At 44.5% G+C, this 19,129-nt stretch overlaps 2 protein-coding genes across 2 annotated transcripts in view; both read right to left on the bottom strand.

Moving 5' to 3' along the window:
• Positions 1-413: 413 nt before the first annotated feature.
• LOC142391193 (stonustoxin subunit alpha-like) lies at positions 414-6,282 on the bottom strand. The gene is made up of 4 exons (XM_075476969.1): positions 6,233-6,282; positions 5,592-5,753; positions 1,148-1,194; positions 414-1,021 (listed from the first exon to the last, which is right to left on the bottom strand). Exons 1-4 carry the CDS (start codon positions 6,280-6,282, stop codon positions 414-416), a joined length of 867 nt encoding a protein of 288 aa, XP_075333084.1.
• A 521-nt stretch (positions 6,283-6,803) lies between these two features.
• The window catches only part of LOC142391556 (protein NLRC3-like), a 189,516-nt gene continuing 177,190 nt past the window's right edge, over positions 6,804-19,129 (bottom strand). The window contains exon 4 of the mRNA XM_075477410.1: positions 6,804-6,971. Coding sequence (XP_075333525.1) covers positions 6,967-6,971 — 5 coding nt within the window. The 3' untranslated portion in view covers positions 6,804-6,966. The remainder of the gene's footprint in view (positions 6,972-19,129) is intronic.

The following is a 19,129-nucleotide window of genomic DNA, read 5'->3' as shown; positions in this document are numbered from 1 at the left end:
GCGCAGAATCAGTGAACATCTGTCAGCAGGTTGGAATCCATCTGGGCTGATGGCAGCTCGGTGATTCCTCTCTGATGTCACAGTTTGTCACATGTGCAGCAAACTAACTGCAGCTGACTTCAGCTGAATGGTCTCAGTGGAAGTCAGCTGCAGAGAAACACAACCTGCTGATACTCAGTGTGAAGCTTTGACTGGAAACACACAGAAAAACAACATCCTGGAAGAATGGCAGCTTCCATCTTTAAAGGACTGGAAGAGGAAGAAGTTTCCAAGGAATCATTCAGAAGAGTTTCAAACAGAAACTGACTGAGTCCATGAATCTGAAAAGGTGTTTCTGAGTGAAAGAGACAGACATGAACAGACTGAACTATCTGTTCAGCAGGGACTCTCTGACAGGAGGACACTCTGTATACTCAGCACAGAGACACTGAGGAACCAGGTGACCAGGCTCCAAATCCAGGATGCAGAGGTTCTTCAGTGAATGTGATGCTGAAGGTGTGGAGGTGGATCAGTGTGTCAGAGGAGACTCTGTAGAAGGACAGAGTGCCAGCAGGACGGTCCACATACACTGCTGCTCTGTTGGAGGAGGTGGAGGAGGAGGAGGAGGAGGAGGAGGAGGAGGAGGAGGAGGAAGAGGAGGAGGAGGAGGAGGAGGAGGAGGAGGAGGAGGAGGAGGAGGAGGAGATGGATGTTCTTCTGTTATTGTGACAGACAGAGTAATAACCTCCATCAGAGCAGCTCAGCCTCCAGGACTGATCATTCCATCCAAACATACAGTCTCCTCCTCTCCTCCTGATTCCTCTGTAACTCACTGATATATAAACGTTTCCTCTCCACTCGACCTCCCAGTAACAGCGACCAGTCAGAACATTTCTACACAGCAGCTGAGGTCTGTCATCAAACCTGTCTGGATGATCAGGATATGACTGAACCTGCTCCACACGTGTCACCTTCCTGTTGTTGTCAGACAGTTTTAGTTCTCTGTTCACTGTGTTTGTGTCGATTGTGAGTTGACAGGAATCTGAAGGAGAGAACAAACACAGTCCAGCTGCAGTTATTTATCTATCATCTGTTCACTTTGATCAATGAGTGATGGGACAGTGTGACGATGGCTGGATGTCATGAATCAGATGAAGAACACACTCACACTTCCTCAGACCTGGTGTCAGCCATCGTTCTCCAGCAGGCTCCACCCTGAAAGGAGGAGGGGGGTCAGAGCAGCACCGTCTCTTTCAGCATCAAACATGGACATTACATGGCTCTCACACACATTGTTCTACACTGAGAAAGGAACAGTCCAACATCTGGACACATCCACTGGAGTGGAGCATCTGGAAACTACAATGAGCAGAATCAACACTGACGCGTACAAAACTGCTTTATGGAAGTCACAATTTCAGCCGGAAAAGGGTGGAATGCTCTCTTCGGGTCGGGAATGAGATCCTTCCCCAAGTGGAGGAGTTCAAGTATCTCGGGGTCTTGTTCACGAGTGAGGGACGAATGGAACAGGAGATTGACAGACGGATTGGTGCGGCGTCTGCAGTGATGCGGGCTCTGCACCGGCCCGTCGTGGTGAAGAAGGAGCTGAGCCAGAAGGCGAAGCTCTCGATTTACCGGTCAATCTATGTTCCTACCCTCACCTATGGTCACGAGCTGTGGGTAGTGACCGAAAGAACGAGATCGCGAATACAAGCAGCCGAAATGAGTTTCCTCCGCAGGGTGTCTGGGCTCTCCCTTAGAGATAGGGTGAGAAGCTCGGTCATCCGGGAGGGGCTCGGAGTAGAACCGCTGCTCCTCCGCATCGAGAGGAGTCAGATGAGGTGGCTCGGGCATCTGGTGAGAATGCCTCCTGGACGCCTCCCCGGTGAGGTGTTCCGGGCCCGTCCCACTGGGAGGAGGCCCCGGGGAAGACCCAGGACACGTTGGAGAGACTATGTCTCTCGGCTGGCCTGGGAACGCCTCGGGGTCCCCCCAGAAGAGCTGGAGGAAGTGGCCGGGGACAGGGACGTCTGGGTCTCTTTGCTCAAGCTGCTGCCCCCGCGACCCGATCCCCGGACCAGCGGAAGATAATGGATGGATGGATGGACAATTTCTTCTTTCAGCCGTCTCCTCCTTTTCATCTCTTCACATATGAAGAACACTGTAAAAACTCCTGATCTGACCCAGAGCTGCAACCTTCTATCTGCCCTAAAGTCTGACTGATCTGCTTCTGACAGGAACATCCTCTGCACAGCAGCCTGCCTCAGATTCTTCACATTGTTTTCACTGTTGCTCTTTTTTCTGACTCAGCTGGGAAATGTTAAAGTGACTTCTTTTCCGTGCACATGAAGCTAAGTGACTGTCAGAGACAGTTTGAGGCAGGTTTTTAGCTGTGACAGCTTGTTTCCACACTGACCACTAACAGCTGCTTCATCATCACACTGAGGATTTGTTCCCTCACATTATCATTGCAGATCCTGCTGTTGTGAGGACAGCAACACATTTCAGAGGGATCAGCAGCATCAGCTCACCACACAGAACTTCCAAATCTTATCCAGTATTCATTTCCACTTTAAAGTGGAAAAGAGAACATCTTACGTCAGCTGAACTCCTCCTCTTGCTGTTTAGACATCCTGCCAACAGCTTTTTTCAAAAGGGTCTCAAAGATTTTGGAGTCAGACCTGTTACTGATGGTGAACTTGTCTTTAATGTCGGGTGTGTTTCCAGAGCCACTAAAAACAGCTGTAATCAAACCTCTGCTGAAAAAGGACAATCTTGACAAGACACAAATGAACAACTACAGGCCTATCTCAAATCTCCCATTTTCAAGTAAGATCATTGAAAAAGCGGTTTTCAACAGCTTAATTACTTTTTAAAACAAAATAACTGCTATGACACCTTCCAGTCAAGTATTAGACAGAACCACAGCACTGAGACTGCTCTGACCAAAGTGTTTAATGACATATGTCTGAATACAGACGGTGGAAAAATATCAGTCTTAGTTTTACTAGATCTCAGTGCTGCATTTGATACAGTTGACCACAATATATTACTGAAACTGGGCAGGACTTTCCGGAACTGTACTAAACTGGTTCAAAACATACTTGGAGAACAGGAAGTACTTTGTGTCAATAGGTAACTTTACATCTGAGCACACAAGAATCACATGTGGAGTTCCCCAAGGTTCCATCCTGGGACCTCTTCTGTTTAACATCTACATGCTCCCACTGGCACAGATTATAAAAAACAACAAAATAAACTACCATAGCTATGCAGATGACATGCAGATATATATTACAATGTCACCAGGAGACCGAGGCCCTGTACAGGCTCTTGGTAAATGCATTGAGGAGATTAATGACTGGATGTGCCACAACTTTCTCCAGCTAAACAAAAACAAAACTAAGGTAATTGTCTTTGGAGCCAAAGAGAAACGATTACAGGTCACCACAGAAGAACTTCAATCCATACACCTAGAAACTACCAACCAGGCCAGAAATCTCAGACCTCAGACTCAGACCTAAATTTGGATAAACACATTAAGGCAGTAACAAAGTCAGCCTACTATCACCTTAAGAATATATAGAGGTTAAAGGATCTGATGTGTCAGCAGGACCTGGAAAAACTAGTCCATGCATTCATCTTTAGTCGGCTTGATTACTGTAACAGCATCTTTACAGGTCTGCCTAAAAAGTCAGTTCGACAACTGCAGCTTATTCAGAACTCTGCTGCTTGAGTCCTCACTAAGACCAAAAAAGTGGACCACATCACTCCAGCTCTGAGGTCTTTACACCGGCTGCCTGTCCATCAGAGGATAGACTTTAAAGTTCTGATGCTGGTCTATAAAGCTCTGAATGGTCCAGGACCAGAATGCATCAGTGACCTCCTGACCCAGTATGAACCTTCCAGACACCTCAGGTCATCTGGATCCGGTCTTTTATCAGTTCCCAGAGTCAGAACCAGACATGGAGAAGCTGCATTCAGCTTCTATGCTCCACATGTCTGGAACAAACTCCCAGAAAGCCTCAGATCAGCTGAAACACTCAGTGTATTTAAGTCCAGGTTGAAGACACACCTATTTTCAGCTGCGTTTGAATAAAGCTTGAAACTTAATCACATTTTAACTACTGATTTCATATTGTTCTGATTTTATCTATTTTTAATTTTAATTTTTTATTATTTTCTTATTTCTTTTTAATGCCTTCTTGTGATTTTATATAGCTGTAAAGCACTTTGAATTGCATTGTGTATGAATTGTGCTCTATAAATAAAATTGCCTTGCCTTGCCTAAAGTGCAGTCACATCATCAAGCTTCCATTTAGTCCAACATCCACTCTGTTATTGAACCTGATTGATAATCTGATATATATATGATCAAGCAGTTTTTCAGCATCTATCAGATCTGCTGCCTGGACAAGATGAGCTGCAGCAACTTCATCTGCTCAAAGATCTCTATTCAAAGCCAGAGTGTCACAAAGCTGATATCCAAGATGGCAGCACGTCCCTCTGTCTGTTCGTCTGTTACCTTCATATTGATCAGGTGTTTGCAGGTGATTGAACTAAACAGATAAATGCTGCAATGCCACTCGTGTGCGATGTTACACGGAGCGCTGGCACCAATAGAAGACAACATGGATGAAAGAGTTTGGAGGGAATGAGCGTTCAGGACCAAAATATTTATGATTATTGCGGCGTATAAACTTAAAAACCAATACAAACGCCGCGGCCGGCTAAGACATGAGGTTTTACTACTGAAGACGCGTCACGCAGATCTATTGCATAAATGGTGTTGTTTATTGCTCCATCTCACAAGCTTGTACGTAAAAGACAGACACTTACTTCCTTTTGATGCATTTCACGAGCTGTGCAAGGATGCCTCTGACAGTGCAGTTAATATTATGCTTACGTTTACGGTTACGGTCAACAAAAAGTTTTTCCCCAAGCTCACCCAGCCGCCATGATCCAAGCTCATCCCATCACAGCTGAGCTCACCTGCTCATTTAAAGGAAAAACACACCCAAAGTGCCACCCACAGACACTGGCGACAGCCTCCTGCTGACGTCATGCATGTGCAAACAAAAAATAGAATAATACAAAATAAAACAACTCAAAATAAATTTATGGCTCCTACATTGATGCTTAAATGTCTGTCTCATTTAAATGAATTTTCTGGGTCTGTTGCTGTGTTTCACCATCAGGAACCTCCAATCAGCAGGATTTATGAAGGAAACTTTACCTGAACAACAGGGGTTTATAAATCTTTGTGCTAAGCTAGGCTAACATGTCCTGGACCCATCCTTGTAAATGAATCAGGGTCAGAGGACCAAAAAGACGTTTCTGAAAATGAAAGACTGTTCCTTTAACATGCAGAGATCTGTCCAAACTAAATCAACTCTGACCAACAGACACTTCTCGTTGTTGTTCCTGCAGATGTTCTCCTTGCAGACCTCCTCTACAAATGGGTTAGGGTTAAAGGTAAAAAGGCTCCTACATGTGTGATTGTTCATGGAACACTCAGCAGGAAGCACAGGGCTGAGTGCAGGACAGAGAACATGTTCCCAGCTCTTCCTCCTCTATCAGACATTGTGAGGCTGCAGCAGGCCTCTCCATACCTGAGTGTGTGTGGATCCTTCAGTGCAGCCCTCAGCAGCTTCTCTCCTGAGGCTCCTGGATGGTTGTAGCTCAGGTCCAGCTCTCTCAGATGGGAGGGGTTGGAGATCACAGCTTCAGCCAGAGAAGCACAGCCTTCCTCTGTGATCAGACAGCCTGACAGGCTGCAGACACACAGAACAACAGAAACTCTGAGAGAACTGCTCTGAAGCTCAAGCTGGATGTCATCCAATGGTAACAACATTCTTAGAGAAAGATTCTTTTCATCATTTTGCTCCAGTAACAGTTTCAGATAAAATGAGAAGAAAATATAAACAATCTTCTGTGACAAACAAAGAGGAAACATGGCAGCAGTGAATGAAAAATCTGGATGAAAAGAAAACCTCTGAGAATAAAAACTTTAGATTATTGTGAATATTTCAACATTTCACTCTTCACTGAACTCTGCACACCTCAGACTTCCAGCACACCCCAGAGTCCTGTCATCTCCTCAAATATTCTGATGACTCTGCAGCTGCTGGCTGTATCATGCACAGTTCCTCCACATTTGAGTTGAGCTTTGCTCACAGCCTGACTGGAGCATTAACTGGAACACCTTCCTTATAACTGTTCACATGCAGAGGAGCAGAATCCAGTTACTGACTGAAGTCTGTCTGACGCTGCAACTCTGCGGCCTGAGTGAGAACATCTCATTGTTGGATATGTTCCCAACAGAGCACTTTGCTCTCAGGCTGCAGGTTTACTTGTGGTTCCCAGAGTTTCTAAAAGCAGAATGGGAGGCAGAGCCTTCAGTTATCAGGCCCCTCTCTGTGGAACCAGCTGCCAGTTTGGCTTCAGGGTACATGTAAGTACAGCTGAACTCACTGTACACCTGTTGTCTTTAAGTTACTTGAATGGTGATTTTATTACATGCTTTAAGTGACCACCAGCTGACATGTAGTCTTAATGGGCTGATTTTCAGTCACACTTTCAAACTGTGACAAAAACCCAGAAAAATCCTTGAATGAGAGCAGCTTTATTGGGAATTCAGCTGGATTAATATACACCTACACTTTACTGTTTTTACTAAAAGAAACAACAAGAAGGAACATCCACAGAGCACCTCGGTCCATCTGAGCCCAGCTGAGCGTACACGTGATTTCATCCTCATCTACATTATCTGGAGTGTTAGTGTAGTTTGGAGAAGTTTGTTTTCATACAGTCCTTACCTGAGAGTTTCCAGTCTGCAGTTTGGACTCTTCAGTCCATCAGAAAGCTGCTTCACTCCTGAATCCTGCAGGTTGTTGTTACTCAGGCCCAGTTCTGTCAGGCTGGAGGACTGGGAGCTGAGAGCTGAGGACAGAGCTGCACAGCTTCTCTCTGAGAGCTCACAGCCACTCAGGCTGAGGAGGGAGAAAATACATTAATTAATCAATCAAATAACCTTTATAGAATTCTGTTTCCCATTTGGTTTTGTTTATTTGTCCGTGGAAATAAAGTAAAAAAATGATAGAATAAAAGAAGTTAAACAGTTTTTTAGAGTTTCTCATCCTCAGACATGACAAAACAGACATTAAAATAAATCCACACTTCAGTTCAGAGTGAAGACATGCAGCTGTCTGTGTGGAGCTGTTTTTCAAGAGCTTCTAGCTGTAAAATATTATTTTTTGTGCCATATTAAAAATTAGAGTCAGACTTGGTGAGGAGCTGGGACTTGGAGATCCAGATTGTAGTCACCTAAAGGCATCTATTTATAAAAATCACACTTTCCAATGAGCTCAAACATGTCTTATTTACTTCCAGTAACACTTAGAAGGATTCTGTCTGTTTGGGAAATAAATTCAGCTTCTGATTCACTAAAGGATGATGTGGCTTTGTCGCCACACATCTGTCTAATTCACAGTCGCCTTCACAAAGGAGGTTCACCTCAAACCAAATAACCAACCAAATATCATCCCTTTGCCCCAGTGCAGTGTGTTATTTATTTTCCTTTTTTATTATCTTTTTTGTTGTATTTATTTATTTATCTTTCTTTCTTATATGATTTATGGGGTGACTGGGTCTGGGTCCGAGTCTTGCTGACCTCTGGCCTGCTTGCGCTGTTCCTGGTGGGGGGGGGTATTGCCTCTCCCCGCTGCTTGTGGCCTCACCCACCTGTGGGCACGTCTTGACTCCCAGGGCGCTTGCCCACTGCGCTTGGCTTTCTAGGGCGCCTGGCCCTCTTGGGTGTTGGGCGGGGCCTCTGCCGGGGGGTTTGGTGGCGCTCGGGCTCGCGGGGGCCAGTTCCGGTGCGTGGCCCATGTCTGGGTGGCGGGGGCCTGGCGGGGCTGGTAGGCTGCCACCTCTGGTCACCGGGGGGCCTCTGCCCGATGCTTGTGGGGGCTCTGTCCGGGAGCTTCCTCTGCTGTCTTCTGGGGGGATGCGTGGTCGTCCCTATGATGGGCTTCCCGGTTTCTGTGCTCCTTGGGGGCTGTTGGTGGCCTGGGTCTGGGGGCCCTCTTGGCCTGCTTCTGATTGCTGATATTTAAGCATGGTTATTATGTGGGACTATCTATGTGTATTGCATGTTCATGCACACACACACACACACACTCATTAGCCCAGTAGCATGCTCACAAAGCAGTTGTTGTGCTGTCCTGTGGTTTAAGGTCACCTGTGTATTATATGAGATTGCTGCTGCTTGTGTTTTTGGTTTGTTTGTTTGTGTGTTTGTCCTCTGCTTGTCTGCTTACAGGTGCTCCTGGTGCTTCTAAGGCTGGATTCCCCACAAAAGCAAGAATTGTCTTCAATTTTATTTTACAGGTGGAGCAGCTGGTTGTCTGATTTTTCATTGTTTTTTATGTTTGTCTCTTCATGTTTCTGTTCCTTTTTTTCCCTTCTTCGCTCTCCCTCTCTCTTTGTCCCCCGGTCCGGTTCGGCATAATCACTTCATGTTAAATATTGTAACAAAAATAAATAAATAAAAATGAGGAGTTGATGGGAATAAAGGGGAGCTTTACATTCATAAAGCTTCCCTTAGCATAGCAAATGTGTTTGGCACAAACGGTATTCAGATTACAATTCTGCTGCCATAATGCTGGACAGGACAAGGGTAAAAAAAAAAAAAGAAGAAGGATTCTGTCTGTTTGGGAAATAAATTCAGCTTCTGATTCACTAAAGGATGATGTGGCTTTGTCTCCACACATCTGTCTAATTCACAGTCGCCTTCACAAAGGAGGTTCACCTCAAACCAAATAACCAACCAAATATCATCCCTTTGCCCCAGTGCAGTGTGTCCACATTTAAAGGTTTTATGCACTATTTTAAAGGAAAAAACTGCTCATATTTCTGTAAAGTAGTTTACTTTGGGTATGTGATGGATCTGTGTTTTAGGACAAATCTACAGGAATGGAAAGGAGTTAAAGTAAAAGAGCAGTTTAGCATTTTTCTTTAAACTGTGTGTGTTTTATTTCATTATCAGAGTTATAAGAGTTATTTAAGCCAGATAATCAAAGGGCAGAACAGATCAACCTGTTTCATTGATCAAAGTACCTGGAAGCTGCTTTTTAATGCAATAACCCAGAATTATATCAGCTCTCACCTGGAAAGTTCATGAATCCTTACCTGAGAGTTTCCAGTCTGCAGTTTGGACTCTTCAGTCCATCAGAAAGCTGCTTCACTCCTGAATCCTGCAGGTTGTTGTTACTCAGGCCCAGTTCTGTCAGGCTGGAGGACTGGGAGCTGAGAGCTGAGGACAGAGCTGCACAGCTTCTCTCTGAGAGGTTACAGCCACTCAGGCTGAGGAGGGAATGAGATGGAAGGAAATAACTTGATCCATTAATCAATCAAACTACATTCATATTTGATAAGTGGAAGAATTCTGTTTCCCTGTTTGTTTCTGTTTATTTGTTAAAGACATTAAAGTGTGATGGAAGATGTCTACATGTGCCGTCTTAGCTCAGTAGATGGAGAAACTAAAAGATGTATCTGCTGCTTTTATTGGCTCATCCTGTGATCAGATCAGCTCAGCAAAGAATACCATGTGAGCAAAGCATCTTCTCACACTAACAGTCAGCTGTTTCTCCAGCACCAAAGTGTTATCTGGCCCAGCTCAGCTGTGGCTCTGTAGCTGCAGCCTTTGTCTGTCACTCTGCAGACTGACATGCTTTCTGTAGGACTGACGGACCTTTCTACCAAGAAATTAATACATGAATGACAACATGTTTTTCTCTTTCTCAGACTCAAGACTTAAAAAGTTTCCACAGAAGAGTAAGTTAAATAGCACAAACTGAATTTTGGTTACTTTGTTAAAGTTTCTCATGTTGAAAACAGACAGTAAAACTAAATCTACACTTCAGGACGTACTGAACACATGCAGTCAGTGTGAGTCTGACGAGTCTGGGGAGGAAACATCAGATAAAAACAACATATCCAGAGTCAGAGAAGCTTTATTGACTTATTGTTAGAGTTAGTTAAGCCAGATAACTACTTTAACTAATAAGATGGGAGCAAATAAAATGATTAATTAATCCATTAAACAAATTAATTATAAAATTGATAAATAACTGCCACCAAGTTCTTCCTCAGAGGAACTGCTGAGTTTCTATTTCCAACAAAGTATCATCTCACATCACTTGTAAGATGATATTTTGTTGTGAACTGACACTTCATAAATAAACTGAAGTTCATTTGAAACTGAGTTTAACGCTTATTCTGCTGTTTTTCTCCAGTTAATAAGTAAACAATGTATTTATAAAGAAATATATCTGTGTTTGTACTCACAGAGCTTTGTTGGAGGCTTTGACCACTGGCAGCAGCCTCAGAAGAGCCTCCTCTGAAGCAGAGTACTTCCTCAGGTCAAACACATCCAGATCTTTTCCTGATGACAGTAAGATGAAGACCAGAGCTGACCACTGAGCAGGAGACAGTTTATCTGTGGAGAGACTTCCTGAACTCAGGGCCTGTTGGATCTCCTCCACCAGAGAACGATCATTCAGTTCATTCAGACAGTGGAACAGATTGATGCTTCTCTCTGCAGACAGATTCTCACTGATCTTCTCCTTGATGTAATCGACTGTTTCCTGATTGGTCTGTGAGCTACTTCCTGTCTGTGTCAGCAGGCCTCGTAGGAGCCTCTGATTGGTCTGCAGGGAAAGACCCAGGAGGAAGCGGAGGAACAGGTCCAGGTGTCCATTTGGACTCTCTAAGGCCCTGTACACAGCCCATTGATTGAGATAATTCAGATCAATGTCGGTTGTTTCTTCTTGTTCTTCATCTTCTTCCATCAGGTTGAGTCCAGAGTTGATGAAGGTCAGATGCACATGAAGAGCAGCCAGAAACTCCTGAACACTCAGATGGATGAAGCAGAACACCTTCTCCTGGTACAGCCCTCTCTCCTCTCTAAAGATCTGTGTGAACACTCCTGAGTACACTGAGGCTGCTGAGATATCGATGCCACACTCTGTCAGGTCTGATTCATAGAAGATCAGGTTTCCTTTCTGCAGCTGCTCAAAAGCCAGTTTTCCCAGAGACTCAATCATCTTCCTGCTCTCTGGACTCCAGTGTGGATCTGTCTCAGCTCCTCCATCATACTTGAGCTTCTTCACTTTGGCCTGAACCACCAGGAAGTGGATGTACATCTCAGTCAGGGTGCTGGGCAGCTCTGCTCCCTCTCTGGTTTCCAACACATCCTCCAGAACTGTAGCAGTGATCCAGCAGAAGACCGGGATGTGGCACATGATGTGGAGGCTTCGGGATGTCTGGATGTGGGAGATGATCCTGCTGGCCTGCTCCTCATCTCTGAATCTCTTCCTGAAGTACTCCTCCTTCTGTGGGTCAGTGAACCCTCTGACCTCTGTCACCATGCCAACACAGCCAGCAGGGATCTGATTGGCTGCTGCGGGTCGTGTGGTTATCCAGAGGCGAGCAGAGGGAAGCAGCTTCCCCCTGATGAGGTTTGTCAGCAGCACATCCACTGAGGTGGGCTCTGTAGCATCAGTCAGGGGCTCCTTGCTGTGGAAGTCCAGAGGAAGTCGACACTCATCCAGACCGTCAAAGATGAACACAACCTGGAACTGTTCAAAGCTGCAGATTCCTGCTGCTTTGGTCTCAGTAAAGAAGTGATGAACAAGCTCCACCAAGCTGAACTTTCTCTCTTTCAGCACATTCAGCTCTCTGAAAGTGAATGGAAACATGAAGTGGATGTCCTGGTTGGCTTTGCCTTCAGCCCAGTCCAGAGTGAACTTCTGTGTTAAGACTGTTTTCCCAATGCCAGCCACTCCCTTTGTCATCACTGTTCTGATTGGTTCATCTCTTCCAGGTGGGCCTTTAAAGATGTCTTCTTGTCTGATGGATGTTTCTGCTCTGCCTGCTTTCCTGGATGCTGCTTCAATCTGTCTGACCTCATGTTCATCATTGACCTCTCCGCTCCCTCCCTCTGTGATGTAGAGCTCTGTGTAGATCTGATTCAGAAGGGTTGGCTTTCCTGCTTTAGGAATCCCCTCAAACACACACTGGAACTTCTTCTTCAGAGCACATTTAACTTTACGTCCACAAAGATCTGAATGAAGACAAGAAATAACATCAGTAAACAGACATTTCAACCCTGTACAGAATGAGTATCTGAGCATCTGCTGTTCTGTGTGCTGAGACATCAGTAAATGTGTCATTTATCCAGCAGGTTAAACCTTTAGAGAAATCCTCTTACTGCTCTGCAGACGGTCAGCCAGCTCCTCCTGCTTCATTCTCCTCAGGAAGTGAACTGTGATCTTCACTAATGCCTCTCTGCTGCTCCTCTGCTCTTCATCCTCACCCTCCCTCTGACTCTCTAAGCATTCTGGGTAATCTGGACTCAGAGCCTTCTGCATCTTCTTCAGCTCCTCCTTCACAAAAGTGAGCATGTTGTCCTCCAGCAGCTGGAACAGAAAACTATATGAATGAGCCAATCAGACTGAAACCATGGAGCCAAACATCAGATCCATGTTGGACTCACTGACAACCCACTGGCCTACAGAGTGCAGCATGGAGATGGCTGTGAGCAGAACAGATGGGAAAGTAGTTGTTGTACATGTACAGACCATAAATATGGAGTCCAGCTGTGTTTGATGCTGCTGGGCAGACGGACCACTGGGACCCTCTGAGCTCTGCTGGTCCACTCTGTGGAGGAATCATGAAGATTAAGATTAGATTTATTGTTATCTACATTACAGGGAACATACACAGAATTTCTCCTCCACTTTTAACCCATCCAGGTTAGCACCTGTTGAACACACACAGGGTCACACCTTCATAGAGACAGATGCCATATACACTGGAATCACAGCACCTGGGGAGCATGGGGGTACAGTGCCTTGCTCAAGAGCACCTCAGCTGTGGCAAGGAGGTGGACACCCCTCCAGTTGCTAGTTCACCAAACTTTTTTTGAGTGGGAATCGAACCACCAACCTTCTGGTTATTGGACGACTGCTGTGTTGGTGGAAAACATCCAACACACACCGCTTCACATATGAACATAGAAATGGATGTGAAGCCGAGCTGAGCTCACATTAAACACATGTTGGAGTAAAAACTGTTCAAACTGACTCTGCTGCATTTTACTCTGTTACAGCATTTACACTCAGCTCACCTCTGAGGGGATGGATGTTGGGCTGATTTGAAGTCAATAGGACGACTCATCGACCGGTCACTCTTCATGGACACACAGCTGGGTTCAGGCTCAGCTCCAGGTTCAGGTCCAGGTCTGAGTCTCTGATGGATCCTAACAGAGAAACACTTGTTTCATTCAAACTAAAGTATCAGTGATGGTGTTTGAGTCTGCAGTGAGACGGCCTGTCAGAGAGTCAGTGTGGCTGCGTGTACACCAAGAGCGACCTACGCTGCCTGGTAGCGGAAGTAGCTGGAGAAGCTTCGCTTCAGAATTTGCTTTGGTAGCTCGTGACGTCACATTTTAGAATGTTCAATTTTTAAAGGCCCTGCGGCTGTGCAGCATCCCCGCGAAAAAGAACAAATGAGGAAAGAGAGGGCAGGGACACGAATAAACGTGTTGTTATTTACAATTTGTTATACAAGATATACATCACGTTACAAATTATGTAAAACTACATTAGGTACACCTGAGAAGAGCAGGAATAGATGAGGCAGCTGTGAAAAATAAACTAAATTCGAAATAAAATCCGAAATAAATCCGAAATAAAACTTAATTGCAGTGAGAAAGGTAAGCGTGGGGTTACTACACTATTGTATTGAAGCACTTGACACGGCAATTGCAACAGTCTCAAGGCTGATTTATGCTTCAGATGCAAAGCCTCTGACGCTCGGACGCATAGCCTCTGCGAGCGTCAAAATCTTGACCACTCCCCCACGCAGAGGCTCTGCGCGCGTTCTCGTGCACCCAGAGCCCGTCTACGGAGAGCCTTGCCACTCTCCGTAAGCCCCATTGTATCGAACTTGGTTGCAGTCCCACCAGAATTCCACTGGGGGTGATCGATCGCGGGCGAGTCCAGAATGAATGGGGGTCTATAAGGCTAAACGGCTAAATATATTTATTTCACCTGCTTGTCGTTGAAACATCACATATTTTATTCTAGATTCAGCAAGTTCAATATAGATTATAGGTCGAAAGTCGAATTAATGAGTATTTATGTCCTTTCGATTTCTTTCAGTTTGGGTCGTTGTTGGCCATAACATGCTAGCATTCTGCTAATGAATGCTGATTGGTCAGTGACGGACATGCGACTGATTACGACCAGAGACCCCGCTTGATGGCAGCTGAAGCCAAAGCAGTGGATGTCCAGAATGGAATATGAAACAGAATCTTAAGGAGGACCTTCCCGCTATTGATATTTAAGTTAATATTTGTGTATAGTAACTTATTTCTTCCTGCGGGCACTTTTGTTTTCAGATCGTTATATATGTATTGTGAAAGTACATGGGTATAAATGGAATTTGAGTCTCCTATTCGTGTGTTCAACGTGTCAATATACATGGTTTAGTATTACGACCTTAAAAAGTACAGTAAATGTCCCGCTCAATAATATTAAACAATCGTTTTTATTCCGCCATTCGGAATAAAAGATAAAATGCCTCGCAAGTGTGCAGTTATTAATTGATCAAATAGTGGTAAAGGATGATCCTTCTTTTCATTCCCAAAGGACGAAAAAAGGTAACGTTATAGCTCCTGTATAAATGATCATAGGCTACCTGACTTATTAAAGGGCTGCACCTGGGACTTAAGGTTTTTTAGGACTTAGCTTATGCCATTGCACATATGGAAAAGTGTCTTCTCATTAATTTCTAATCATCCGATGATTTTCAGAGATAGGGTTTGTTGTAAGCCATTGAATTTAATTTGAATTAACCACCTGCCCTATGACACAGTGGGGTTACACATAAGTTACACAAGTTCCTTAAATGAGGAATATAGTCTTGGCGACATCATGAGCTAACACAGATTGAGAGTCACATTGAAACTGCAACGAGGCAAGTTTATGTTTATGTTCCATTAGACATTCTCTGCAGTGACTCAGAACTTGCCGTAAAGCAGAACGTACGCAATCTGTAACGTCATCACCATTTTTGAACGGCTTTTTAGAACAGATGAGTGAACTTCAAAAATGCAATATTCAGCCGAGTGTATTTTTTTAGGCCCCCCTTTTGAATGCAACTTTCAAATTACTTGACAAAAAATTATATCCTGAGAAAAGTGGATTTTTAGGGTGCAACCCCCATAGACCCCCATTCATTCTGGACTCGCCCGCAAGCGCCCTCACATGGACAGAGACACCATTTCAGAAACCGGAAGTTACCGAGAGTGGCAGTTCTCTTCCATTAGACATTCTCTGGTGCACCTCAGAAAAATCCTGAAATCAAAAATTACACTTCCTGAATCTATTTCTAGAGATATGGTAACTTTTGGAGTGTTATTGGAAAACAAAACTATAGAACTCTGTTGTAACCTTATTTTTTGTTTGGCCAAATTTTTTATTCATAAACAAAGAGTGCTAAGATCATCCCCAGTCTTTAACATATTTTTATCTGAATTTCAATTATATTTAAAATCTCTGAAATATATTGAATCATACGAAGTCCTGATGGAATTTTTGATTGAATTGCCCACCAATGTATGTCAATCCTAATATACAAATCCCCTTGCTGTAAAAAAAAAAAAAAAAAAAAAAAACGTCGGACGGACGCAAACCCACGCAGAGCTCAGGCGGAAGTGCGCAGACAAAAGCGGCTGTGATTGGTCCTTGGTATGCCTTTCCGGTTGTCTGTGTGGCTTCCTCCTTTGCATTTTTGCCAACTCCAATAAAAGAAGCTGTTCTTCTTCGATGTCGAGCAACTCCAGATCCATATCTTGCATACACGCCATTGTTGTTTTGAAAGATAAACACTTCCGCCACAGATTCTATAATACTAGGCTGTGCTTCCGCCAGTGCCGCCGAAGTTCTCGCGAGTTCTCGAATACTTTTGGGGGGAAACTGCTGTGCGTCCCTAGAAATTCCAGACCGAGGTTGCAGAACCATAACATGAAAAGTGGTTCGCGACCAGAGCAAAGCAACACGTCAAGATGATAGAAGCAGAACTATAATCTGCCCTTCAGGATTAAACGACTCTTGTTTGGATAGGAACCAAAGTTTACACGTCTGTTTCCGCGAACCTCGCGGATTGTCGGACCCCTACAATCTGTGGATTGTCATTGGTTTTCGCCGAACCGCGTCATAGCTCATTACCATAAAGTTGGCTTGAGTTTAATAGCTGGAATCCGCTCTGGTCGCCCAGTTAGCTCTAGCCTGGGTGCCAGCCGAACTTTAGCCCCGCCCATAAAAGTTTTGGTCGGGAAGTTCGGTCTGGCTCTGCTCAGTAGTGAAATCATTATGCCCGACCAAGAATTGGTCGGACCAATCAGATTGCCAGGGCGGGCTTTATACGATGATGGACAGATGATCAACAGGGACATTATCGACTACGTCAGTAAAGAGCTGACGTAGTCTGGCATCGAGTCTGTTCTACAGGATCTCCACATTGCATTCATTTTGAAAGACGAACAGAGGAACGCGATAAAGGCTTTCATCGATAGAAAAGATGTTTTTGCCGTCCTTCCTACAACAAGTGTGTGTCGCTTAATCTACGTCACATACTACGTTGCTCTGATTGGTTGTAGGTCTATCCAATTGAGCGAAGAGGCATTTTTTCTCCTGGTTCGGTTGAAACACGCCCCATACCCAAATCTCTATTGAGCGGTATCAGACTCACATTCTGACTAGAATCGTGAGTATGACGTAGTCAGGCTAAGTTAGCTCACCCTCCATAGAGAAATAATGATTTCCGGCGCTCCGGTAGCGTAGGTCGCTCTTGGTGTACACGCAGCATCAGTGTGGCTGCTGTGGAACAATGTTACAGCTCCCCCTGGTGGCAGCTCTGTTATCTTACAGAGCTCAATGCTGATAAACACACACACTCTGAAGCTTTTAACCCTCAGATTCAGACCAATCACCAGCGACCCTCAGATGCTGTATTTTACTCTGTTACAGCATTTACACTCAGCTCACCTCTGAGGGGACGGATGTTGGGCTGATTTGAAGATAAGAGGATGCTCCATTGACCGGTTGCTCTTAAAGGACACACAGCTGGGTCCAGGTTCTGCTTCAGGTTCAGGTTCAGATTCAGGTTCCAGTGTCTGATGGATCCTGATAGAAAAACATTACAGGTCAATGATGTCAAAGCTGAATGCATTTTAAGTTAAATATCTTAATCATGTATTTTACTTTTTGTCAGATGAAAAGATTATTTTGAAATTAATCAAATCTTCCTTTGACCGGTCGCTCTTAAAGGACACACAGCTGGGTTCAGGTTCAGGTTCAGGTTCTGGTTCAGGTCTCTGGTGGATCCTGATGGGGAAAAAATGCTTTTCAGCCAGCATGCATGATATACTTAATAACCTCTAAATCAATGACCTGATGTTAACTTACTCTGCTTTCGAGGCCTGTAAGCTGAAAAGTGGGAGATCCTTCTGCAGTTTGCTCTGTGAGGACCCATTCCTGGATCCAGGTCTCTGTCCCTTCCTGTGAATAAAGGAGGTTTGGTGATGTGAGCACTGAGCTGGGACATGGAGAAGAGTCATGGACAGTTAGAGATGGTCACCTCACCTCTGAGCTTTGCTCTGGCTCTCATGTTCCCCACACAGAGAGGTTTCAGTGTCCTCACTCTGATCCATGCTGCTGAACTCACATCAGCTCACACACACTTTCTACCTTCTTCTGCAGAGGAAACACACATCATTCATCTGCACATCAACCCACATCCTCCTCTCCATCATTTATGTAAAAAGATCAGCTGCTCCTCTGATTGGCTCCGATTCTCTGTTCCACACCAGTCTCTATGTGTGCACGTCGTGTAAGGCAATATTTGAACCTTATTCTAAATGAAAACGTCCTGTATTAATATTCCCTGTTCCAGAGCATAGTCCGTTCAGTGACTCACTCCCAGCATTAGCATCCTCAGGCCAAACCGTTCAAAACAAACAAAACCCTGATCTGTAAAACAAGCTGGAAGCAAGAGATGGCCTTCTTAACCCATTTAGGCCTAAAACGGCTGGAAAAGAATGCCTGTAAAGATTTCAGAAAGACCCCCTAAAACCTGAAGTTTTTCTGGAAATTCAGCAATTGTGTCAACGCCTACTAAATGATTGATTTCTCAGCCTCTGTAGCAGATAGAAACAAAATTCAAAAAGTATTTGAGAGCTTACACCTGTGGCTTTCTTTGGAAATTGAGTTTATTTACACACACCTTCACGAAAATAGAAAATGTAAAAAGTAAAGTGCAGGAACAGCACTATTTTCAATAAAAAAACAGTAATAAAATTAAATTAAATTTGATATTTAAATTATTTATCTATTTATTTTATCGCCAGTAATCTCTGGCGATAAACCACAGAGAGGTTTTAGTGTCCTCACTCTGATCCATGCTGCTGATCTCACATCAGCTCACACACACTTTCTACCTTCTTATGCAGAGGAAACACAGATCATTCATCTGCACATCAACTCACATCCTCCTCTCCATCATTTATGTGAAAAGATCAGCTGCTCCTCTGATTGGCTCAGATTCTCTGTTTCACACCATCCATCCATCCATTATCTATACACCGCTGAATCCGTCGATCGGGTCGCGGGTGGGCTGGAGCCTATCCCAGCAGTCAATGGGCGAGAGGCGGGGTACACCCTGGACAGGCCGCCAGTCCATCGCAGGGCCACATAGAGACAAACGAGACAAACAACCATGCACGCTCACTCCTAAGGACAATTTAGAGATGCCAATCAACCTAACATGAATGATTTTTCGGACAGTGGGAGGAAGCCGGAGTACCCGGAGAGAACCCACGCATACACGGGGAGAACATTCAAACTCCACATAGAAAGGCCCCAGCTGGGTGTTGAACCTGGAACCTTTTTGCTGTGAGGCGACGGTGCTAACCACCACACCACTGTGCTGTTTCACACCAGTTTCAGTTTAATCATTATTGTCATTAAATGTGTTTCTCAGCAAAGTGATGCTATAGAATAAAAGAGATATTTTAAATGAA

The sequence above is a fragment of the Odontesthes bonariensis genome, chromosome 11 (assembly GCF_027942865.1).
Source record: "Odontesthes bonariensis isolate fOdoBon6 chromosome 11, fOdoBon6.hap1, whole genome shotgun sequence".
Taxonomy (NCBI): domain Eukaryota; kingdom Metazoa; phylum Chordata; class Actinopteri; order Atheriniformes; family Atherinopsidae; genus Odontesthes; species Odontesthes bonariensis.
This window is presented reverse-complemented; position numbering and strand designations above follow the sequence as displayed.